Genomic DNA, 25,176 nt, shown 5'->3' with positions numbered 1-25,176 from the left:
ATGTATTTCTTATGTGTGCATATAAGATTCAAATTTAGCATTATTGATATTTTTTATTGGATTTTCATGATACATTGAACCTTGAACAATTTTTTAGTGAAAATACAAAATTAAAACCAACTTTACTAATTGATAGAATATAAATTTTCCTAATTTCCTCTTGAATGTTATTACCAAAGATTTGCCTGATTTTAGTTGAATGGAATAGCGTTCGGACTTGATGGTTAACTTCAGATAAATGGATATCATTTGCAGCCCTAGACCTTACGTCTGTCCAAAAACAAAACAAATAACAATAAAGGAAAAATTGATCTAGGAGACAACTGACAAGCAAAACATCTAAATTTTGTCTACCAAAATCCTTTTAATAGCTTAAATGGAGGTAATTTTATGAGCATTGTGACAAGCGGAAGAGTTATTCCAAGGATCTCCCTTTTGTTGTCTAACGCTCGGAGAAGAAGAAACCTCATAGCCATGAACGAAATTTCTCAACCTAGCTGTCTCGCCAATGGCCGACAGCCATTCAGTGAGAACCTCCATGGTTATGTAATCAGGATTACAAGCCTGTTCATTCATGCGATCCATAAGTTCAAATGCCTTGTCCAGCCAGTTCTTCTCCTGAAGGCCCTTGAATATGGAATTGTAGGTAGTGGTGTTTGGAAGCACCCCCTTGGCTTGCATATCGTCCATCAAAGAGAGGGCTGCTTCAATCTCTTTTTCCTTGCACAAGGAGTCGATCAGAGTATTGTATATCACAGTATTGGGTGGGACCTTTGAAATTGAATCCATGTCTCTTAGAATGTTCATAGCTTCATCTAGGTTACCAGCTCTGCAGTACCCTCTTATCAATGCTCCATAGGTAACTACAGTAGGCACAAATCCATCTGAAATCATTTTTTCCAATACCATGCGAGCATTGGAGAAATCTTCAGCTGTGGACAAAGTGGAGATGAGTATGTTGTATGTGACTTCATCAGGTCTAATTCCCTTCTTCTCCATCTCTCTGAGTAATTCATAGGCCTTATCCAATTTCTTTTTCTTGCAGAACCCACTTAGCAGAGCATTGTAGCTCAGCGTGTCAAGGCAGAACCCAGCTTCTTGCATCTTCAAGGCGACAGAGTAGGCATCATCCAACCTCCCGGCACGGCTGAAGCCAGAAATCAATGTGTAGTAAACGACTGAATCGGGGGAACACCCAACGCTTATCATCTCATCGAACAACTCCATTGCCTTCACAATGTTATTCACGTTGCAGAAAGCACTGATCAGGGAGGTGTAAGTAACAGTGTTCCCTTGCAGACCCTTACTTTGCACGTCATGGAAGAATTCAAGAGCGCTGCTAATCCTGCCATGCTTGCACATCCCATCAACCAGGGAGTTAAGCGTGATAACGTTGGGGGCAACGCCCTCTTCTTGCATTTGATCAAACAGCTCACGGGATCTATCAATCTCTCCTGCCTTGCAGAATCCGTCAATCAGGGTGTTGTAGGTAACGGTATTGGGAGAACATCCATGTTGCAATTTCATCCTGTTTGCCAAATCCAGCGCTTCTTCTTGCCTCCCAACCTTGCAGAGTCCATCTATCAGGGTATTGAAAGTGATTACATCTGGTTGAATAGCAACACCACCGCTTCCATCTTCATGAGACATTTTCTCGAGCACCTGCAAGGCCTCGTCAACCCTGCGAGACTTGCATAGATAATTAATAAGAATTCCAAAAGTTACAACATTGGGTTGAATACCCATCTCCTTCATCTCGGCCAAAACCAAGTTCATTCTCTCAAAATCCCGGCCCCGGCCCAACCAAGTCAACAGGGCATTGCATGAAGGAGCCTCCACGGGACCGCCCATTTTCATCACAGCGTGTAGAGAATCCCAAGCCAGATCGGTGTTACCTCCTCTGCATAACTTCGTAATCAATTGGGTGAGCCGCATTACGTCAGGGAAGACCCCATGTTCGCCTAATTTAGAGATCAACCGAATTACTTGTTCTTCATTCAAAATCCTTCCAGGTATGAGACTCTTCAAGAACGTAATGAAAACGATAGAACCAGTAAAGTCATTGGGAGGGCACTGTGAATCCGGTTTAAGCATATCATCGAGAATGCGCAGAGCATCTTCAACACGATTAGATTTGAGGAGGGCATCGACAATGGAATTGCAAAGACGGGTCTTGCGGAGTGAGGGGTCGAGTACGTCGTAGACTCGTAACAATTCTGTGACCATCTGGGCTCTTCCGAAATGATAAATCACTATGGATGCGGACCCAGAAGTGAGAGGAACGCCATGGGCATTGGATGTAATTAGGAGCTCAGAGAGCTTCAGGAGATGGTTGGGTTCTTTGCTGGCGAGATCGAATATAGCCTCGTAGGCGTACGACGCCGATGGAAGAGACAACAACGATGACAATTGGTCTTTTTGTAACCATTCGAAGAATTTGAGGGCTTTGGCACTGTCGCCTAGGCGTCGAATGACTTGGAGTAGACGAGGAGGGGTGAAAACTGAGGCGGCGGAGGAGAGAAGTCGCCGGAGTTCTTCGTCGTCCCAGTTTTCATCCTTACTTCGTAGCAACTCCACTACCTGGTTCACATTTGCTGCACCGTCTGTCGTCGTCGTTGTCGGCGGCGGTGGTAGTTGTGAAGCGTCAGCTTCAACGGTTAGAAAGCGAAAAAATGGAGGAAATCTCGTCGCCGTTCCGTGTTTAGACAGCAGAAGCAGCTTTGCTTGTTTGGATAATACCCTTGTTGGTCTCATCTGGAAAAACGAAAGCATCTACTACGAGCAAAGGATCTTGGCTTCCCTTTTAGTTTTAGCTCTCAAACCAAAATCAGTCAGAACTCAGAACAACCTCTTTCCTGTTTACTCTTGGCTGGAGTTAGGTTAGCATACGAGTAAATCCTATTATGGTCGGGGTGATGGTTCGATTTTGGGTAAATTTCTTAAACTACCCTTATGTACCTGTTTGTAAATTGAATAACGCTATTCTTATTGTTTCGGACAATCGACTAATACTTTCTTATCGTTAATTTTCCCTCATAAATCATTCAAATGTATATTACGTGACTCTTATAATTTCTAAAAATACCTAATTTATCTTTATTATAACTTCTAACGCCGGCACAGCTCTGACAAAATATCTCATGGTTCCCTCTCGCACTGGCTCTGACGCACCGGCACCAACATCTATTGCTCGCAGTTGGAAATGAATGGCCAGCATCTCCGGAGGTTTGAAACGAACATTCACATAACGGCTGATTTGTTGGTTCGGAACAACATCTTCGGCACCGACACCATCTTGGTTTGAAAAAAATTTTCAAAATAAAACTCAACTCCGAATCCTCTTGCTTGGTGAGATTAACCGAAAAGTTGTTAGTAGGTTAAGTCGCAGAACCCTGTAAACCTTTAGCTGGAAAAAACACAGTATTCAGAGCACACTCTCTCTTTCTGGAAAAACAAAGTTGGAATTCAGTTCCTAGGAACTATCGCCACATGATAGACCCGTGCAGTTGCGGCGGTTCCGGAGAAGAGAACAAGAGGGGTGCCATTGTTCGATGGGAATAAGCTACTGTGAGGTCCGGCCAACGTCAGTTGCTGCTGTAATGACAGTGATGTCGAAGAGAAAAGGAGAGGCCTTCTCTGTTCTAAAACTCAAACGAACCGAGGAAGACAGTGATATCGAATCACCTCATTGGAGCGCGAAGGCAGTGGGAATTGCTGACTTGCAGATGTAATGATAGTGATTTGGATTTAGCAGCTCAAGGGGACGCGAGGGAAGCCAAAGCTATACCATAAGGTTTACAGGTTTCTGAGAGAGCGCTCCGATTTTACAACCGTCTTTAAACCATTCTTTTGAGTAACTCAAAATTTAATACACATTGCACAAGAGAGAGAGCGAGAGAAAGCGCTCCGAATTCGTCTTTAGATGGTATTTGTTTTTCTAGCTACTGTTGTAAATTTTGAGTTAACCCTTGTAAATAGGTTTGAAGGTTTTATTTTGAAAAATTGAAGGAGAATATTAATCAATTGTCACAAATAATAAAAATAGCATTAATCAATTTTCAAAGAACAAGGATGTAAATTAGCTAAATCATAAAGGTAATTTAAAAAATTTATCTTTGATTTTTAATCGTGTTACTTGGGCCTTACTGTTTATTCGACCCACCCAAATACCAATTAGGAATTTAGGACCCCGATCCCTATGGGCTATGGGCCCATCATAATCCCAATCCTGAAGGTTCCGGGTGGTCTGGTGAAGTTTCCTGTTTCCTGCTTCTAGTGGAGATCTGGGATCGAATCACACGTTATCACTTATCAGAACAGTTGGGTTGTGCTGTGGACCTTGTGGAGTTGTGGTTATCGAATCCTATTCCCATATTATCTTCGAAAAAAAAGTAAAAAACCTAAACTTCCCCTAAGATTTCATCTAAATACTGAAATATCCCTTCACATTTTTTATTGGACTTAAACCTCCCCTTTAAGATTTTTAAACTTTATTTTAACAGAGGAAGGAAAAAATAACTTTGGGTTAAATCTAGGATCAGATTGGGTTGTAATTAATTTAAAAAATAAACCCATGTCTTTAACCTTGAAACAGGGAAGACTTGATAGGTGTTTGTAAACGGTGCTGCCAGATAAGACATTTTTCCAGAAAACAGCACCACTTTCTGTTTGGTATCAACACTTCATGTCCGTTTTCTGCAGTGGTACCCATTATCTAGTGCTTATCTTGTGTATATGTTATCCTACTTCTCTATCAATGACCAGGAGCAACGTTAATTTATGATAAAGAAATAACTATAACAGAAACTCTGACGGCTGAAAACAGTAGTGGGAAGAAGTCCGGCCTCCGACGGCTCAACGTCTGTTACTGACTGGGAGAGCAATAACAACAGCCTGACCTTGGCGGTTCCAGAGAAAATACAAATAGTCTGAACACAACAGCCTGACCTCTGGCAGCCGAAAACGAATAAGTCTAGCCTCCAACAGCAGCTGAAAACAACAAAAAGTCAGGCCTCCAACAATGAGTCTGACGTCTGATGCCGACTGAGAGAGCAATAAAAGTGGGAAGAAAACAAACCGTGTTAGGGTTTGTTTAACAGGTGAGAAACAAATATTGTGATACATTGAGATGCACCATATCAGTTCAAAGTTGTGGCACATTGGATGCCACGTAATTGCCGCATCATTATACTGTTGACAACAACGATAAATAATTTGGAAAACATCAATTTCGTTGTTGCTTCCAACCAAATCTTCCCGATTTCTAAGATAGAGCCGCTTTATCCCTCTTTTTTGGAAAAACGGAATCAAACATCCATCTTTTATTCCCAACACCGTTTTCTCTGACATAACGCTTACATGGCTCCATTTTCTCAGAAAATAGCACCGATATCAAACACGGCCTTGATCATCAAATACATCACCGTTGTAATTAGTTGCTGCTGACAGGTTCTGGTAACGCCATACAGGTGCATAACTTTAGATTATTTTCTTGCGGTTATGCTTTATAGTTTGGTTCTGTTGCAAAGAGGAAAAAGAAAAGAGAAAAAAAGAAAAAAAAAAAAAAAGGAGAAAGAGAGAGATTTCAACTGTAAATAAACAAATGATTTTTTTCCTATTCTCACCAAAGGTGTTCTCCTTATACCCGCTTGAGTCTAGTCTCCCTTCCACTCTCACTAACTTCTATTCTCTCTCCTTTATAAAAAAGAATCTCTCTCTCATACAGCACACAGAAGCACCCAAATCCACACACCGTGGTGATCCTCCTGTCTCAGCGATTATGGCATCTGGAGCGGTCGTTGTTCTGTGTCAATCCTTTTTTATTTCTTTCTCCATTTTAAGTTTTGCTCTTACCCTTTAATAATTAATAGGCAGTAAGGGAAAAAAATGTTTGAGATGTATTTTCAAATCCATCAAAATCTTGAACATTCTTTCTTAAATCATATTTTGGATTAAGAGACGTTTTTTTTGTTTTTTTGGCAGAAATAGAGGATGGTGAATTTAAAAATGGAATGGATGTTTTTAGGTTTGATTGTATGTCAGCAAGGTTCAAAGTATCGATACAGGTTAATACGTTGGTAGGGTGTATCGACCTGTGTTGGTCCTTATTTTATGTTTTATTATTTTTTTTTAATCATTTCAGATGGGTCAGTTTAAGTCTCAGATACCATCTGAACCATGATCTAACCTGATACAACACCTGTAAAGATATATCGGAAAACTCTCAACATGATACGTATCAACCGATATGAACCGATACGCATCGGTTCAAAATTGTTAAAATGTATCTTCCTCTATAGTCTTGGGGTTTTGGAAAAATCGAGTATTTTGGAAGTTCTCAAAAGTTCAAAATTTTAGTACTTGAAAGTTTATTTTCTATTGGGTTTCTTTAGAATGGAGAGTCTGTGTGGTTCAGGGACCAATGCGAATTGGTATTATCCCCTCTACTATTTTTGCAATCTTGCCTTTGATGAAGTATCATGGTTTGCCTTTGCCATGCTAGTTTAGGAGATGAGAGAGGAAGAGGATGACTCCATATGCACGAAGAGAGAGAGAGAGAGAGGGGGGGTTATGAACGTATGACTGAACTTGTGTACAACCTGTTATTCTCTTACAAAATTTGAAGAATCTGTTTCGTCAAAGAGATAAATAAGGGCAATATTGAGACTTTGGAAAAACTTAAACCACACACATATATATATATATATATATATATGGATGGAGAATTAACAGATGTCAGATGGGAGGCTTTTGTCTTCTGAAATCACCACAGGGGAAAAGATCAGTTTAACTCCCAACTGCCCTCTGAACCATGGGACCTGATACGACCCTTTTAAGGGTGTATTGAAAAGCTCCCAACACAATACATAATGGCCGATATGAGCCAATACAGTATCGATATTTTAGGCCTTGCCAAGTCCAACTTAAAAAATTAGGGGATGTTTCAGTATTTAGGTGAAAACTCAGGGAAAATTTAAGTCTTTTACCAGAAAAACAAAAAAACAAAAACAAATTGAAGGACTGCTAGACTTGGGAGGTTGTGGGCGATCAAGGGCCGGCCTTAGCAAACCTGTGTTAAGGGCTTTAGTTCAGTGAAAAGACTGCTATGGTTTCAGTTATTTTACAAAAATAAAAATATAAAAAGACAATTAGATTTTTAATATTATATTATTTTTAATCCTTTATTCAAAGTGAAATATTAGATTTAAAAAAAAAATCCAAGTATTTGAATAATCACTGCAAAATTTTCCAGGCCCAGCCCAGAAATCTCTGATATTTAACAGGCCTGAAAACAAAACCTAGGCCCAAGCCCAAAGTTCCCACGGCCGAGCCAGGCTTTTTCTGGTTGGGCTAAAAATGGTCACCCCACTCACCCCTACTTGTTATGATTATGGAATTTGAGGGATGGACTCCCTCCGTTGTGTTTGTGTAGCCCCTTTACCCAAAGAGTACAGGAAGAAAAAACACCAATTCTGCTGAGATTTGAATTTGATGGGAATCGGTGTTTGTTTGGGTTTGTGACCACCTTACGTCCAGGGAATTCAGCTTGAGCCCGAACTGCCGACCACATCCTAGCCAGTAGCAACAAGACACTACAGTCGCACATTGGGAAGACTTTTTCTTTTCAATTTAATATAAAAAACAATGTAATTTTGCCGGAAAATGCTGCTGTGATGCCTTCCCCTGTTACTCAGATCAAGAGCCCAACGATATGATTTCAATAGCAGAAATAAATAAATAAATAAATAAATAAAGATTGGGTTGGGGAGGGTGGGAAACTGTGAATTGAAGACTGTTGTAATGAATCCACATATGCTATGCTCAGTCAGCTGGGTTCACCCCTTCCAATGTCCCATCTGTCTGAGTCTTCTTTGCCACCGCTGCTGCTGCAGATGCTGCCTCATCCAGCCCCATCTTTTGTAATTCATTCAAGAATCCATTAATATCAGTGGCACTTATTTTATATGGGGTGTGGGCAGCACCAGGGAAAGATCGACTGGTCACTTCTTCCTTGTACTGCAAAAGAGCTTTGTTGATAGCAGCACCCACCTGCCCATACTGCTTACAGAACTTCGGGGTGACCTGCAAAGATCTGAGTGACTACCTTGAGAAAATGGCCTGTGAAGGTATCAGTAAAGGAATTCAAACCAGAAGATAAATCCATCTACCGACTTTGGCATGGTGAGGGTGCTGTAGCATTCCCAGAAGATCATGATAAACTAGCACCTGCATCAACATTTACATCCCATTTTAAATGAAATGGAACTCATTAGTGTGACCAAAGAAGTCATTTATTTTTCATACATACCAAAGAAGTTGGAGAGGCTGCAGAGCAGAAATGAATATTTGTGACACATTAAATCTTAATGTCAACCAATCACATTAAAGATGTCACATAGTTAATTTATCTTCTCATTGGTAAGTTGTTATCAATCCCCAAGATGTCAAGTGACACAAAACTGGACATCTTCCCCAAGATGTCAAGTGCTATTGGAATTTCAGTGCCAATAGCACCCAAATCAGGCTTTGTAAGTTGCAAATTTCTCCCTTACCAAGAACAAATCTTTGGGAATAAGATTAATGGGGTAAAATGTGGATTATGTAATCAGCACAATTTGCAGAGAACATTGTTTTATTGTATATAGCTCAAGGAAATTATCTCCTTGGGTACATGGTTTTTAGCCTAAACAGATAATGTTTGAAGGCCAAAATCCAGAAAAAAAAAAAGGATTCTAATGATTGAAGCAGTGGAGGGTAACTAAAATATATGTATGTTTGCATATATTTAGATTTGAATTAACCATGCAAATTCAAATAAGCAAACATACTTAAGGTTATCTAATCAAGACAATCAATACCTAGCACTAATCTGATAGGTAGATGACCCCTGCACCTTAACCATGCAAATTCTGAGCACTAATCTGATAGTTACCACTTTCAATGGGTACTTGAAGAAAAGGTTACCCCATAATTATAATATTAATACTTCTTGGTTTCCTTTTCTGCTAAATTCCTTATGGTTAAGGGGTTATAGTTCAAGAATCAGTAAGAATTCAAACTTAAATATTTGAGAACCTATTGTAGTATTAAATAAACTTTCTTTTTTGCTCTTATTTGAATTAAAATTTTCCAACTTAAGTAACGATATTCAATAAAGGAATCTGTATGTTTGCAGCCAGCCCTGTTATGTAACAAGCAATAGATACCAAAACGAAACTTGAATCCCAAAACTGGGAAACTACTAGAGAGAATCGAGATTTTAAGAACTAGGAAAAAAATCTACAAAATTTATATCTTTAAGGTTGGCTAAAAGGCTTAGTACTTGATCTTGTTCAAGCTGAAGATCCCCTAGAAACATTAAATAAAAAAATTACAAGCTCTAGCCTCTTTAAGATAACCAATACCTAGCATATTTAAATTCGAATCTCAAGAATATAACAATGCCGGCATTACCAAGATTAAGAATCAATATACAAAAACAAGCAATGTTTTTTTGCAAATTCAATTTCTTTGAACAACAAATTGACTGATGTACTCACATTACAAGTGTTCACATTCAGATTTGAGAATAATAAAAAAGCAAGAAGAAGAAGATGAAGAGAAGCGGAAGAAAGGGTGGCAGCTTGGTGTTCTGCCCAGCCCTAATTTTATCTTTTATATGAAGAGCTAATAGAGATAAAATGACATATCTGCACCTAGTTAGGTGGCAGCAATAATAAAACATAAAAAGACTTTCAGGCCCAAGCCCACTTAGACTAAATAAGAGAAAAAAGAGAAACATTATAACTTAAGCCCACAGATTTAAGTCCCACAACACTCCCCCTCACGCTGAGCATAAATGTCTATCATGCCTAGCTTGCACAATAATTTGGAAAATCTTGCTTTAGTGAGATCCTTGGTGAAAACACCGGCTGCCTTTCTTGTAGGGGGCATATGAGGAATGCAAGGATCTCAAGAGACAATCCTCTCTTACAAAATGTCTGTCAATTTCAATATGTTATTCATAATGTTAATTGATACTTGATTGTCACAATAGAGCTTTAAAGGTCCAATGACATCCATTTGCAATTCATTTAAAAAAGATCTGAAGTCATGGTAACTCAGAAACTCCATGAGCCATAGCCTTGTACTCTACTTCAGAACTTGATCTAAAAGCTTCCATCTTCTTAGTCCAAAATTTAACTCTCCAAATAACTGAAAGCATTTCTATTTAATTACATTTTTGTACAAAAGAAACAATTTTGTCTCTCATTACTAGGTAGATATTTGATGGCATTGGGGACAGCTATCCAATTTTTAGAACCAAAGAATTTCATTGAATTGGTTTATTTCCTCTGTTTTCCATCTCTGGAAAAAGGGCCGATAAGAAGGTATCAAAGCAAAAACCAAGGCATTGAGATTGACCAAACTTTTTTTGTTGCAAGTAAATATTAAGGGATAGCTTGGAATTGTTATTTTTGGTATGCAACTCTATTTTTTCTTTTTTCTTTTAAAATTTGAATTTCATGATTCATCCCTTATCCTGACTAGGCTTTTCTGTTTTACAGATGTGCAATTGTTACCTAATGTAACAGTGAATCAAGGTTCTTTCATCTTTGTCATGTTCAAGGCATTGTTTCACAGTTCTTCTACTACTTTGCTGCACCATATTTTCTTTCTTTTTTATCCCCTTTCAGCTGTTTATTAAATAACATGAAACCTCAAGATATCCTTTATCATTGGCTTACAGAATAAGGCATATTGATTCTTATGGGAATCAATATTTGTAATGACCTATCAGCTGCATCAAATATAATGATCGGTATTTTCTTTGGATTGGTAAATATAATGATTAATATTTACAATAACTATGTTGAGATTAGTAAAGTAGAAACCAGATAAATTGCTATTTTGAGTCAAGTTGAATCCATGTCTTTGATAATGACATCCATAATCTAGAAACCAATTGGGCTATGAAAAGTGATGGAATTGAAATAATTATATTATCAATTGGTAAAGTGTTTTAGAACTCTTGTATTCAAAGAAATTTAATAAAGAACCTTTTTTTAATCTTATTAAAGAATGCGGGTCGAAAGATTACATGTTCTGGTAACAAACAGATCATAGCTTCTGTTATTACCCCCCTCCTGTTGTATCTTCTTTTATTAATAAAAGTTACTGTTATTGATAAAAAAAAAAAAACAAACAAACATATCATAGTTAGGACCTTGACGGTTCTGTTACTTGCATTGTTGGAACTACCGAGTTTAGTATCTTTATCTACAGTTTTGTATTTGATTGTATTGCTTCAAACAACAGGCTTCCCAAAGAATTTTTATCAATTTTACCAAAAAAAAACGCATATGCTTCTATAGAATATAGTTATATAATAGCTTACTCCTTGTATTAATAAATGTGGAATTGCCACCATGACAACCATAATACCATATAACTGAGCTGATATATAAAAATGTGGAAAATACTATTCACATTATTTATGAACTGTGGCTGGCATAATCTATTTTGTGTTTCCAAAGAACTTCACCACCATGGATGAATGGTGAAAAAGAGTAAAATTATTTAATTGTAATTGAATAACATCAATATTTTGCATAATCAAAATCTTAGGAAGGGATCGAGAATTTCCACACTTTATTAAATGAAAGGTTTCTTGGTGTGAACAGTAACACACTGACTACTCTCAACAAAACCTCTTTTCCTTCTTGGTATCAAAGCATCGTAAGATCAAGGGGAGCATCAGCTGCTGGTCATGGCTCACAGAGAAAACTGCTGATGCCAGCACACCGTCAGTTGACATCAGCAGTCTGTACAGTCAACGGTGTCCATATGTGTTCTGATGCACATTGATGCATCTCATTTTTAGAGGGATTTTGATATAGCCTTCATGGTAGTTTGACTTTTTTTATTTTTTGAATGAAAATTGGTAAAAAAATTCAGATCTGGAGTTTAGGGCTTGCATGCTCGCATGGTGGGTTGGTTGCTGCTAAAACCTCTTGTGTTTGAATCATGATAAATATTTGAGACTACAGGAAGTAGTCCCAGATTTTTTGGAGGCCTAAAACTTTTTTTGGGAACTTTTTCTTCCCCTGTTTTGCTATAAGCACCTATTTTTCCTTGTTTTATTGTTGTAGCCCGTGTTTAACCTTGTGGGAAAGGTGTTTGGGTGTTCAGGTAGTGTTGGGATATTAACTTCTTAGGCTTTGGGTGGGGATTTAGTTTCCAACACCTATCCTTACCAGTGATTTAAAAGGCCCGTGTTTAACCTTTTTGTATGTCGATTCCTGTTCCGTTTGCAACTAATGTTGTCAATCCTTCTTCTCCTCTTCCTCCCTGTGGTGGCAATAGTACTCCTCCTGTGCCTCCTCCTTTGTTCCTCCTATTCCTTGGTCTTGGCACCAATGGTTTGTTAGACAGAAAAAGAAGATGACTCTAAAGATTGAATGTCCATCATTACAATCTGACTTCCTAGACTCATGTATTTTGGATTCTGAACCTCTTCCTGTTTTTTATGCTTGTGCTGAATCTGTTACTGAGCTTCCTAGTGTGGATTATGAGCTTAACCTTCCTATTGCAGTTCATAAAGCAAAAAATGACATTTACTAAATATCCTATCTCAAATTGTCTTTTATGATACCTTATCTCCCTCTTATTGTGCTTATACCCCTTTCATTGCTTCTGTTTTTATCCCTCACACTATTACTGAGGCAGTGCAGTTCCCTCATTGGAAGGATGCTATGAACTAAGAAATAGAGGCACTTCAAAAGAAGACGTGGAACTTGTAGCAAAAGGGCACACTCAGTCTTACAACATTGATTACTAAAAAACCTTTGCTCTGGTAGCCAAGATGAATTCAGTCAAAGTTATCATTGTCTCTTGCTGCCCACTATTCTTGGCCCTTGTATCAAATGGATGTTAAGAATGTTTTCTTTAATGGCGACCTTCAAGAAGAAGTTTACATAGAACTTCCTCTAAGAGTGAACATCCATGAGAGTGAAGGAAAGGTTTGTTGTTTGAAGAAATCCCTTTATAGCCTTAAATAGTCCCCTAGAGCTTGGTTTGAAAAAATCAGAAAAGTTGTCTTGAAAATTGGTTTCTCACAATCTCAAGCTGACCATACCTTATTTATCAGGAGAGCAAATGGAAAAGTGACTATGTTGATAGTATATGTTGATGATATTGTTATCACAGGGGGCGATATCTCTGGAATTGCTAATCTGAAGTCTTTTCTTGTGCTATTGAATTCAAAATTAAGGACTTTGGAAATCTTCGATATTTCCTAGGGATTGAGGTTGCAAGGTCAAAGAGGGGCATTTATATTTCTTAGATGAAATATGTCATTGATCTGCTTTAGGAGATAGGAAAATTGGACTATAAACCAGCTGAAACTCCAAATGATCCCAATCACAAGTTGGGAGTTAATGATGGAGATGTCCTTCCTGACAAAGGTGTGTATCAAAGACTTGTCAGTCGCCTTCTCTACTTGTGTCTAACTAGATGATAGGCCCTCAACTACCCACTCGGGCCCACAACAGGAGACCCAGACCCAAGACACACAGCAAGTCAGGCCCAAAAGGCCCACGCGTCAGTCCAGAACACCACATGAATCACATGGGTGGCACCACCCATTACGTTCATATATAACCAACACCCACGTATTGAAAAGTAATCATAGACTGTGAAAATGCTCAGAAGCGTCTATCAACTTATAAAGTGTCTATCAACTTCAATGTGTTTTGTCCTATCATGCTGAATTGGATTGTGGGCAATATTGATTGCAGCCTGATTGTCACAGTATAACATCATAAGTTCCTCTGCTTTCACCCCAATCCCACTCAAAAGAAATCTAATCCAAAGAAGTTCTGAGACACCATGAGCCATGGATCTATACTCAACCTCTGCACTTGACCTTGTTACAACCGCTTGCTTCTTACTCTTCCAGGAGATCAAGTTTCCACCTACAAAAGTACGAACTCCTGATGTAGACATCCTGTCATCTAAGCATCCTGCCTAATCTGCATCTGTATAGGGTTCTAGCTTTAGATTCTCATGATTTGAGAAAAGAATGCCTCTGCCAAGGTGCTTTTTTAGATATGCAAGTATTCTCTCAATAGCTTCCCAGTGCTGAACTCGAGGTGAATGCATGTACTAACTCACAACACTGATAGCATAAGAAATATCTGGTCGTGTCATACACAAATACAGCAGTCGGCCTACCATTCTTTGGTATCTCCCCACATCCTTTACCAACTCACCATCCACACCATTAATTCTATGATTTGGATTAATATGAGTGTCTACTAGTTTGGTCCCCAGCTTCCCAGTCTCCCATAGTAGGTCAAATACATACTTTCTCTGTGAAATGAAGATCCCATGCTTGGATCTTGCAACTTCAATCCCTAAGAAGTATTTGAGCTGACCAAGATCTTTGATATCAAATTCTTGCTGCAATGATTTTTTGAGATCATCAATCTCCTCCAAATCATTTCCTACACTACCATATCATCCACATACACAATCAAAATTGACACCAGAGCACCTCTCCTCTTCATAAAGAGGGTGTGGTCAGACTGTGTCTGTGTGTATCCAAAACGGATGAGTGCCCCTTTGAACCTGTCAAACCAAGCCCTAGGTGACTGTTTCAGTCCATACAGAGATTTTCTGAGTCTGCACACCTTTCCTTTACCAACATTTTCATAAAAGCCTACTGGAACGTCCATATATACCTCCTCATATAAATCACCATTGAGGAAGGCATATTTGACATTAAGCTGGAATAAGGGCCATGAATAGGTGGCTGCTAGAGATAAAAGGATATGAACTAACTCATCTTAGCTACTGGTGCAAAGGTTTCTAGATAATCAACACCATAGGTCTGAGTATACCCTTTTGCTACCAACATTTCCTTATACCTCTCTATCTTGCCATCGGCCTTATACTTCACTGTGAATACCCATCTACATCCGATTGTCTCCTTGCTTGGTGAGAGATCGACTATTTCCCAAGTTTGGTTTTTGACCAAAGCATCCATCTCATCTTGCATGGTTGTTTTCCACTCAGGTTTGAAGAGAACCTCAATAACATTCCTAGTATAGACACAAAATCCAGGGAATAAATAAAAGCACAGTAAGAGGGTGATAAGGCATTGTAGGAAAGATGATGTGAAATGCAATGAGCTATACACTTTCTCTTCCCCTTATGAAGTGCAATGGGAAGATCAAGGTCAGTGGGATCAGCTGCAATAATGGTGTTAGGGACAGGAACATTATCATCAGAAAATATAACAAGCTTAGGCTTAAGAGGAATATCTGGAACTGTAACTGCCGAATCTGGAGTTTCAGAATGACTGATAGAAAATGGTGTGGGTTGAGGATGTGTGGAGTCAACCATCATTTGTCAGCGCTGATATTTCTGTGAAGCTGCCCGTAGTGGTTCAGGTAATGAAACTGGAGGTGCAGGTGTTGGTTGAACTGATGGAGGCACCAAAGAAATAGGAAGAGGAACAGATTGTGAGTTCTCCTTCCCAAAACTCTTCTCCCTAAGGAGAACCACTCAAGAAGAAGAAGGTGGATTCAAAGAAGATAACATCCATAGTGACAAATCTTCTCCTCGACACTGGGTCATAACAGCAATACCCCTTTTGGTTCTAAGCATACCCAAGAAAAACACATTTCTTGGCCTTATGATCCAATTTCTTGCGATGAGGGTCAAGAATGTGAACAAAGGAAACACAACTAGAAACCCTCAGACGTATATGAAATATCTCCCCATCTGGAAAAAGAAGACTAAATGGCACCTTAAACCCCAAAGCCCGTGAAGGAACACGATTAATCAAATGCACGACTGTAAGAACTGCATCTCCCCAGAACTGCACAGAAACTAAAGCACACACCATAAGACTCCTTGCCACCTCCACAATGTGTCTGTTTTTCCTCTCAGTAACTCCATTCTGTTGCGGTGTATATGCACAACTGCTCTGATGAATTACACCATGTTCTAAGAGATATGGTCAGGTCCTTCTCAAAGTACTCTCTAGCATTATCTGATCTAAAAGACTTAATTCTCACTCCAAATTGTGTGAGAACCATCTGGTGGAACTGTTATACCAAGTTAGGAACCTCATCACGTGATCTCATCAAATATATCCAAGAATATCGTGAATAATCATCCACAAACAAGAGAAATAACGGAATCCTCCCATGGACGGGATATGATATGGCCCCCATACATCAATGTGAACAATATTAAAGGCAAAAGTACTTCTTTTATTACATGGTTTAAAAGACTGTCTACAGTGCTTTCCTAACTGACAACTCTCACACTCCAAAGTAGATAACTGAACAGACTCAAACAACTTTGGGAAAAGACATTTCAAAGAACTAAAAGAAAGATGTCTCAAGTGGTTATTCTAAAGAATAATCTAGTTCACTGACTCTGACCCACTACTACTACTGTTGCTAACATGATGGCCCTAATGTCTCGGAATCTCATCCAGAAGGTAGACTCCATTCACCTCACGACCACTCCTAATCATCTTCTTTGACTCCAGATCCTGCAAAACACAATTACCAGGAAGAAAAGTCACGAGACAATTCAAATTTTTTGTCAAAGAACTAACAGACAGTAGGTTAGTATGAAGTCTAGGGACATTTAAAACAGAAGACAGAGTTAGATCATTGGTCACTCTAACTGTCCCCTTCCCAACAATGGGAATATGTAAACCATCTGCTGTAGAGACTGTCTCTACTAGAGCACAATTGATAAGAACTGAAAAGGGTAGGGGCATTAATCATGTGCTCAAATGCTCCTGAGTCCCCTTCTAGTTTCACTACTCCCCTGTCTCCATTCGGCTTAGGTTTTGTTATACCAATCATAGCCGATTGGTCAATCCCAAGCTGTCTCAGCATTACATTCCCCCCACTCTCTTCTCCAGAGACAAAGGCATAGGCTTGAGAGAGTGTCACACCCTCCCTAGAAAGAATATGCTGCCTAGCAATGTAAAATTCAGGGTTCAACCTTGCCAAGAACTCAAAAAAGCTATTCCTCTCTACTAGTCTGTGATAGGTTGTTGCATCATTTACACTTTCCCATACTACAGTTTCTAAGTGATCTGTTTCCTGCAATAGGGTTTTCAGCATGGAGAAATACACAGCAAGAGGTTTTTCTCCCTGTTTCATACTCATCACCTGAATTCTTAATTGATAGGCTCTGGCTTCATTTTGCTTCTGAGAGTAGGTTTCAGTCACTCCATCCCAAATCTCCTTAGCAATATTAGCCCATAGGAAATTTTTTTGCAATATGAGGTAACATAGAATTACACAGCCAGGACATTACCATGTAATTCTCTTGCACCCATCGGGACGAGTCTGTATCAGGTTTCTTCTCCTCCCCAGTGAAATACCCTAACTTTCCACGGGCACCAATAGCCATCTTAGCTGATTGTGCCCACTCCAAATAATTTGTACCATCAAGTTTTACTGTAGTAATGATCACAGACCCAAAAATATCACTACTACCTCCAACACCCAGCCCCACAGTACCAATAGATTTCATCTCGGTATTCCAACTCTCCATCTTACTTCAAACAGTTCAACAGTAAGAAAAAATAGAATGGAGACCTTCCAACACTAATTTAATATCACACACACAGAAACCAACCCTTTCGGAAGAAGAAAATCTTATTTGGAGAGAAATCTCTCTCCTCCCCATGCTTCCCAACAAAGAGAAGAATGAATCGATCATTCCAGGAGGCTTAGAAAATTCCAGAAATCAAACCGCCCTCTTTAGAAAATCAAAAGAAAACTAACAATACCCGGGCGCCCAAGATCAGGTCAAAAACAAAGAGTCCAACTTTTTTGGGACTCTTCCCCGTACTCCAATTCTTCCTGATTTTGATGCCGAACAGTAGATTACCTTCCTGATGACTAGATCCCACCAAAAAATCCAAGAACTAGGCAATCTATAGAAGATCGATCAGCCCTTTATTGCTTCATGCAGTTAGCTGATCTAGGACTGCATGAGAATACTTCAAGAAATCTGTTGAATTAAAAAATATGAAAGAAAAGTATTTTCTTGAAGAGAGAAGGAAGAAAGAAGGAGAATAAGAGAATAAGATAATTTGAAAAGAAAAGAGAGCAAAAAACTGACCGCCCCCTTCACTTATTATTTATACTAAAAATAATAGAACAGTACAAAGACAATTATGCCCTTATAGGGCAGCAAAACATAAAACAGCATATATAACACTCAAAAACATAATAAAATTTGGACTCACATAACTACTATGGTCCCCACCTCCTATCTAGCAATTAACATAAAACATCTACTCAGAAAAACATCATAAAACTGATTAATCTTCAACAGAGCGGGCATTTGATAAACATGCTCGGTGTGGCAAAAATGGTGGTGGTGGTGATAATGCACGGGAGATGGATTTTGAAAGTTTTCTTGACTTTGTTTTGGCCCTAGAAAACAAAGATACACCGAGAGGATTGACATATTTCCTTCGGTGTCTTGATCTCCATGGAAGAGGGTACCTTACAACAGCTGATATCCACACACTTTTCAGAGATGTACACCAAAACTGGATCGAGGGAGGGAACTACGAGCTGCACATTGAGGACGTAAGAGATGAGATATTGAGATTCCTTAAATTGCATTTGCAGAGAGCACAACAGCACATGGAGTTGGCCTACGACCGCAATCACTGGGAGCTTGAATTGGTAGTTGGGGATTGGGTCTATTTGAAGCTCCAGCCTTACCGGCAAGCTTCAGTAGCCTGACGAGTTTGGCAGAAGCTAGCTCCTAAGTATTTTGGCCCATTCATGGTGATTGAAGTCATTGAACATGTGGGGCAGGTGGCTTACAAATTGGAGCTTCCTACTTGCTCGAAATTACACCCGATTTTCCATGTTAGTATGCTGAAGCCTTGCCTAAGCCCTACAACTAAGGCCAGCCCGACCCTTCTGCAATTCACAGAAGACGGGGATATACTGATTGAACCATGACAAATCAGAAATGTAAGAGGGGTCAAGATAGGCAAGAAGTTACACAAGCAAGCCTTAGTCATCTAGAAAAACTTGCCACCAGAAAATGCCACTCGGGAGGACTATGACAAACTACAAGATCAGTATCCCCACATCAACCTTGAGGACAAGGTGTTTCTTGAAGAAGGTGGGACTGATAGGCCCTCAACTACCCACTCGGGTCCACAACAGGAGACTCAGGCCCAAGACACACAGCAAGTCAGGCCCAGAAGCCCATGCGTCAATCCAGAACACCACATGAATCACGCAGGTGGCACCACCCATTACGTTCGTATATAACCGACACCCACATATTGAAAAGTAATCATAGACTGTGAAAATGCTCAGAAGTGGTTACAGTTGTAGCTGGCCATTTATTATATAGGCCAACGAACGAATGCTTGAAGGGTAGTGAATGAATCATTGAAATTTCTCTCTCTCTCTCTCTCTCTCTCTCTCTCTCTCTCTCGTCTTCTACCTCTCATTCATTTCAGGAGGGCGAGCTCCCTCGAACCAGCTCACCGGTGACAGAATAGCAGCGGGTCTTATCACTAGACCTGATATATCATATACTGTGAGTGTGGAGCCAATATATGCATAATCCTAGATCATCTCATACGCAAGCAGTGAATAGAATACTTGCCTATTTGAAGGGGTGTCCATGAAAAGGGATGTTGTATTCTAATCATGGGCATCTAAAGGTAAAGGCCTATTCTGACACTGATTAGGCAAGTTCTATTGGTGATAGGAGTCTACTTCTGGCTATTTGTACCTTGGTGGGTGGTAATGTTGTATCTTGGAGAAGTAAAAAACAATCAATCATGGCTCGATCTAGTGTAGAGGCAAGTACAAAGCTATGCCTCATGGAGTTTCTGAATTGTTGTGGCTGAAGTGCAGATTGATATTACTCCAATGATATTATATTGTGACAACCAAACTACCATAAACATAACCCACAATCCTGCTCAACATGATCGTACAAAGCATATAGAGGTTGATCGACATTTCGTCAGAGAAAGAGTTGCCAGTGGAGAGATTTGTTTTCCTTTTGTACGATCTGAAGATCAGTTGGCTGATTGTCTTATTAAAGGTGTCCCTAAATCAAAAGCTTGACAACAATTTGAATAAACTAGCATGACAAATGTCTATGCTTAGCTTGGAGGGGAGTGTTGAGAGTGTAAGGGCATTTATGTCCTTTTATGTTCTTTTGTATTTGGGCACCTATTCAATATGTTAAATGAAAGGTTTCTTGGTGTGAACAGTAACACATCAATTACTCTCGACAAAACCTTTTTTCCTTCTTCTTTCCATCTCAAAATATTTTAACTGAACAAATAAAATAACATATATACTGCAAGGTGCAAACCAGCTGGTTGGTAAGGTCTCCTGCTGGTCGTAGCGGAGACTTGGGGTTGAATCCCACTTGCACCTAGGTTGGGGGTTATGGGTTGGGGGATGGGCTACCCCCCATTGTGTAGCCCTTCAAAAGAAATAAAAATAAAATAAAATAACATATATCCACAGCAATGTCACTTCCTTTCTGACAATGTATGATAACAATTAATGAAATTCCTCCTCTCTTGTGGTTATATAAAGTTAGCAAAATTCAGAATGTGGCTGAAAAATCATTATAGTAGTTTACCCCAGTAGTAGCAATCATTAATCCATAGCTATTGAGATTTTGTTTCTCTAAGGCATCAGAGGTCATTGCACCAACCAATGGCTATTGGACATACTGGCATAGAAAGGATATCTTAAGCATCTGGTGTTGGATAAGATATACACAAGTTTTATATTATAATTAAGATCTAGTTAAAGGCTTCCATTTTTTTTGAATGGACCCTCGGTTTCAAAAACTGGTGTACCCAAATCGCTGCCCCTTTTAATTGTTTATGCTTTATGCCTTTCTCTGGATTATAGTTATACAACATGGCTTTAGCTGGTGACGGACCGGTGCTAACAGAAATGCTATAGAGTATAGAGGGGATACCCCCCCCCCCCTTCCACACCCTCAAAATAGCACACACGAAGGTAGGGATAGAAGTCAATCCCATGTCTGTGGACCAAGAACCATACTTCTACCAATTATGCTTGTCCTTGTTTTAGTTTATAGATTTTAGGAGATCAGACAAGTAAGAGTGCTTAAGCATTAGATGAAATACTTGTCTGTATGCTGGTCCCTAGTTAATCAACTACAGAAACCCATCAGTTTTTACAGCCAATCCCAGTTTATAACTTTATATACGATAATACAATGGTTCTAGTATCTTTTTACAAACAGACCAACAGCAAAGAAGAGCAGTCATAAAACATTTCTCCTTTATGGTTTATGGCTGGAAGTACCAACTGGAAGGAAAAGAATTTAGTAGAGAACCAACTGACCTGCCCACTGCAGAATGGTCCAGCCCCAATGCCAATCGTGGGAATTCGGAGGGCAGATGTTGTCGCCGCGGCAACAGGTGCAGGAACACATTCCAGAACAACCGAGAAGCACCCGGCCTCCTGCAAAGCAAGTGCCGTTTCCACAACCTGAATAGAGATACTAGCTTGTTATCGTTCTGGGAAATCATGGAAAGAGGAGGCAAACCACTAGACCAGATAGCGAACAAAGAGACCTTGACAGCGCTAGCAACATTTTTCCCTTGAGGCCTAAATCCCCCAAGAACACTAATTGCTTGTGGGGTGAGCCCGACGTGGCCCACAACAGCAATCCCGGCTTCGACAATGGCCTTCGCCGCCGTAATTCTGGAAGGGGCTCCTCCTTCCAATTTAATTGTATCCATGCCGCCTTCCTTGAGCACTCTAACAGCCGTGTTTACTGCCTGGACATATCACCAAACCATAAAACGAAAACCCTACGGAATTAAGATTAAAAAAAAAAAAAAAACTTTAATTCATAGAGAGAATATATACAGAAGAGAAGAAATGCTGTATTCTTGTGCTAGCGTCATCTAATTATTTGGATTAGATTTACCTGCTGAGGACTGGATTCGTAGGTGCCGAAGGGGAGGTCGCCGACGAGGAGGGGACGTTTGGCACCGCGAGAAACGGCACGACAGTGGACGAGCATCTCGTCGAGGGTGATGGGGAGGGTGGTATCGTGGCCATGAACGACCATGGAAGCAGAGTCGCCCACGAGACAGACATCTATGCCGACCTCGTCAAGGTGAACGGCTGATGGATAGTCATAAGCAGTTACGACGGTTATGGGTTCGCCCCTACGGTGCTTCTGTTTAAGGTGGGATAGGGTGATTCGGTTGTTGGGGTTCTGAGGCTTGGGTCCACCGTAGACTGAGTTCTCGGGGACATTGCTCATACATCTCAGCTGGGAAAGAGAAGCAACTCTGGAGATTATGGAAGAAGCAGCAGCAGCGGCTTTGGGTAGGAGGAAGGTGGGCACCACCATCTTCTTTGAACACAGGAGCCTGATAAGAGGTAGATTGAAAACAACAAAGAAGGCTGCTGTTCAGTTTGTGAACTGAAGATGGAAATGGTCTGTTAAGTTCGCTGGTTCTCAGCTTTCTTTCATTTTGTTTTAGCTCCATTTATTTACCGAGAGAAGGACGTCTGGGCTGTGAGTCTGTGACACCTGCAACTGCAAGTTGGTTGAATTAGGTTGTTTGAGCGCAAGCAATGAATGAGATAACGTTTCAGTTGACATTTGTCGAATAGAGTGCGCTATGGAAATGGAAGGGAAAATTATGTTTCAGTTATCAACTTTTAGTGGATTGTTGAGCGCAACTGAGCAAACAATGAATACGATCATGTTTCAGTTGAGTCTTGAATACGATGTGATCCGCAGCCGAAACGGATCGGATATATTGATTCGTTTATATTCGAATTCGAATCGGATCTATACATCGGGATTTATATCGAATTCGGATTGCTATCCGACATTGAATATAGTATAAAATGATAAAGTTTTCTCTAGCATTAATAAAATGAAATTGATATTGCATTTTATGAATAAAAGTAATCGAAAATTACTTATACGAACCTATATCAAAATATAGTTAAAACACAGCATTCAAATCAACTTTATTAACAGATCCAATAAATTTCAAGTATATATTTATATTATGTTGAATCGGATTATATAGGATTGGGTAGGGGTAGATCTACATTCGACCGACTTATAAATGGATCGAATAGATAATTCGCCGTTGCTTTAAAAGACTTTCAGTTTCGAAGCATGAGACCCACACGTGAGGTGAGGTGCATAAATTTTTCCGCCTCAATACTTTAAGTCTTTATTAGAATGAGGCACAAGCTTCAAGCCTCGAGGCGTAAGGCATGAGGCGTAACATGAAAAACCAATGAATAAATCAAGTTCCATTTAGTTTATCTTAGTGTTTTAGGAGAGCTCAATGCAAATAAAAAGGGTCAATCAATTTCTTAGTTTCTTTTGAATAAATTAGGTAGAATTATTTTCATATTATTCTAATTTTAATATTCCAAGTTTGTTGTTTTCCTCACTTATTTTGCTAATGGAATTACTTTCTTAATTGTTAGATGATCATAAATCTAATATCTATCATATGGATAATTCTACATTTGTTTTCTTTCTTTAAATTGATCAGTTGAATGGTTTCAAAAAGTTGCATTTTGAAACTTGAAATGTAAAATGTTTATAATTGTTAGATGATTGATTATTATTTTATTTAATGCTTAAAAGTTAAAACTTATTACTTATAATCTTTTATTGTATGGATATTTGTACCTTCTGTCATTTTAATTTAAAATATTATACGTTATTTTTATCATTTATAAACTTTAATTAATTTGTTTTTCTTAATTTTTAAGACTTACGCCTTGCAGCTCTCTAATACTTTTGCCTTACCTTTTTGCACCATTACGCTTCCTTTTTTTAAAACCTTGCAATTGGCTGCCACTTGCAACCCTACCGAATTATCGGATTATCTATTTCAAGTTTCAATTAGGGTTGTACTCGGGTCGGATTTAGATTGGATTCAATGACATCTTCATCCAATCCAACTAATGGAAATCAGAATCCAGGATCTGATTAGATTTATGGATATTAGATTGGATTTAGGGCGATGAGATCATATTTGGTCGAGTTTGGGTCACCCCTGTTTGGATCTCTTGATTGGATCGGATTCAGATCACCTCTATTCGATCCAATATATATTATATATTTATCTTTTTATATAATATGCATATATATATATATATATATATATATGTTATTTATTTATTTATTTATTTATAAATTTGTTATATTATTTATTTTTTATAAAAAAATATGTATATATAATGAAAATAATTAAAAAAATACTTGTATTTTTTGTTTTTACTTTACTTAAATTAGTATATTTTATTTTTCTTTTAATAATTTATTAATTTTGAAAGAAAAAAAGTCAGATCATATCAAATCTGAAGATCTGACTTACCGATAGGATTCGAATTCAAATCGAGTCTTATCATATCTAATCGGATCTTTAGATCAATCGAATCAGATCTAGCATGAAAAATGTCGGACTAGATTTGTATATACCCGGGTTCGAATCCAATCCAATCCGTTTGCATCCCTAATTGGAATCATATTTAATCCAACTATTATTCATATTTTTTAAATAAATAAAATTAAAAATAAATACTTTTTTAGCATAAATAATAAATTAGAGAAAATCCATGATGCCAGAAAGACATCATACTAGAAAGGGTTCGACCAATCATAACCCCCATGAATTTTGGTGAAAACCCACCTGATTGGTTCCTATTTTCGTAATGCCGGTTGATTGGTTGTAAGTTCATTTGGTATCATGTCTTTCTAACACCATAGTCAAACCCAATAAATTAATATAAAAATGGTTATGTATTATTTATATATTAAATCAATATATATTATAAAATAATTGAGCACAAATTTTAATTCGATAGGACATCCAATGAATCTTATTTCAAAGAATTGGGATTTGTTCCTCACAAAGTGCACCTCACACCAATGGTGCAACCTCATCCCACCGTGTATTGGGAACATCTCCCCATGAATAACAATATAAAATATAAGAGATGTTTATGTGCAAATGAGATGCATTGTAAGGTTGGTGTGAGGAGTATTCTGTAAAGAGCATATCTGGACTCATTTTCAAAATATAGGATCCATTGTTCGAGACTTTTTCTTGGAAATAGG

At 38.7% G+C, this 25,176-nt stretch overlaps 2 protein-coding genes across 2 annotated transcripts; both read right to left on the bottom strand.

Moving 5' to 3' along the window:
- Positions 1-217: 217 nt before the first annotated feature.
- Positions 218-3,833, bottom strand: LOC148879784 (Pentatricopeptide repeat (PPR) superfamily protein). The gene has a single exon (XM_088961443.1). The coding sequence runs from the start codon at positions 2,770-2,772 to the stop codon at positions 373-375; it is 2,400 nt and encodes a 799-aa protein (XP_088817569.1). The 5' UTR covers positions 2,773-3,833; the 3' UTR covers positions 218-372.
- Positions 3,834-7,605: 3,772 nt separating this feature from the next.
- LOC148879783 (3-methyl-2-oxobutanoate hydroxymethyltransferase 1, mitochondrial-like) lies at positions 7,606-22,751 on the bottom strand. The gene is made up of 5 exons (XM_088961442.1): positions 21,997-22,751; positions 21,638-21,844; positions 21,405-21,551; positions 8,173-8,226; positions 7,606-8,082 (listed from the first exon to the last, which is right to left on the bottom strand). The coding sequence occupies exons 1-5, from the start codon at positions 22,426-22,428 to the stop codon at positions 7,822-7,824; spliced, it is 1,101 nt and encodes a 366-aa protein (XP_088817568.1). The 5' UTR covers positions 22,429-22,751; the 3' UTR covers positions 7,606-7,821.
- Positions 22,752-25,176: the final 2,425 nt, after the last annotated feature.

Source organism: Nelumbo lutea, chromosome 1 (genome assembly GCF_056320005.1).
Source record: "Nelumbo lutea isolate HS-2025 chromosome 1, American lotus-T2T, whole genome shotgun sequence".
Classification (NCBI taxonomy): Eukaryota; Viridiplantae; Streptophyta; class Magnoliopsida; order Proteales; family Nelumbonaceae; genus Nelumbo; species Nelumbo lutea.
This window is presented reverse-complemented; position numbering and strand designations above follow the sequence as displayed.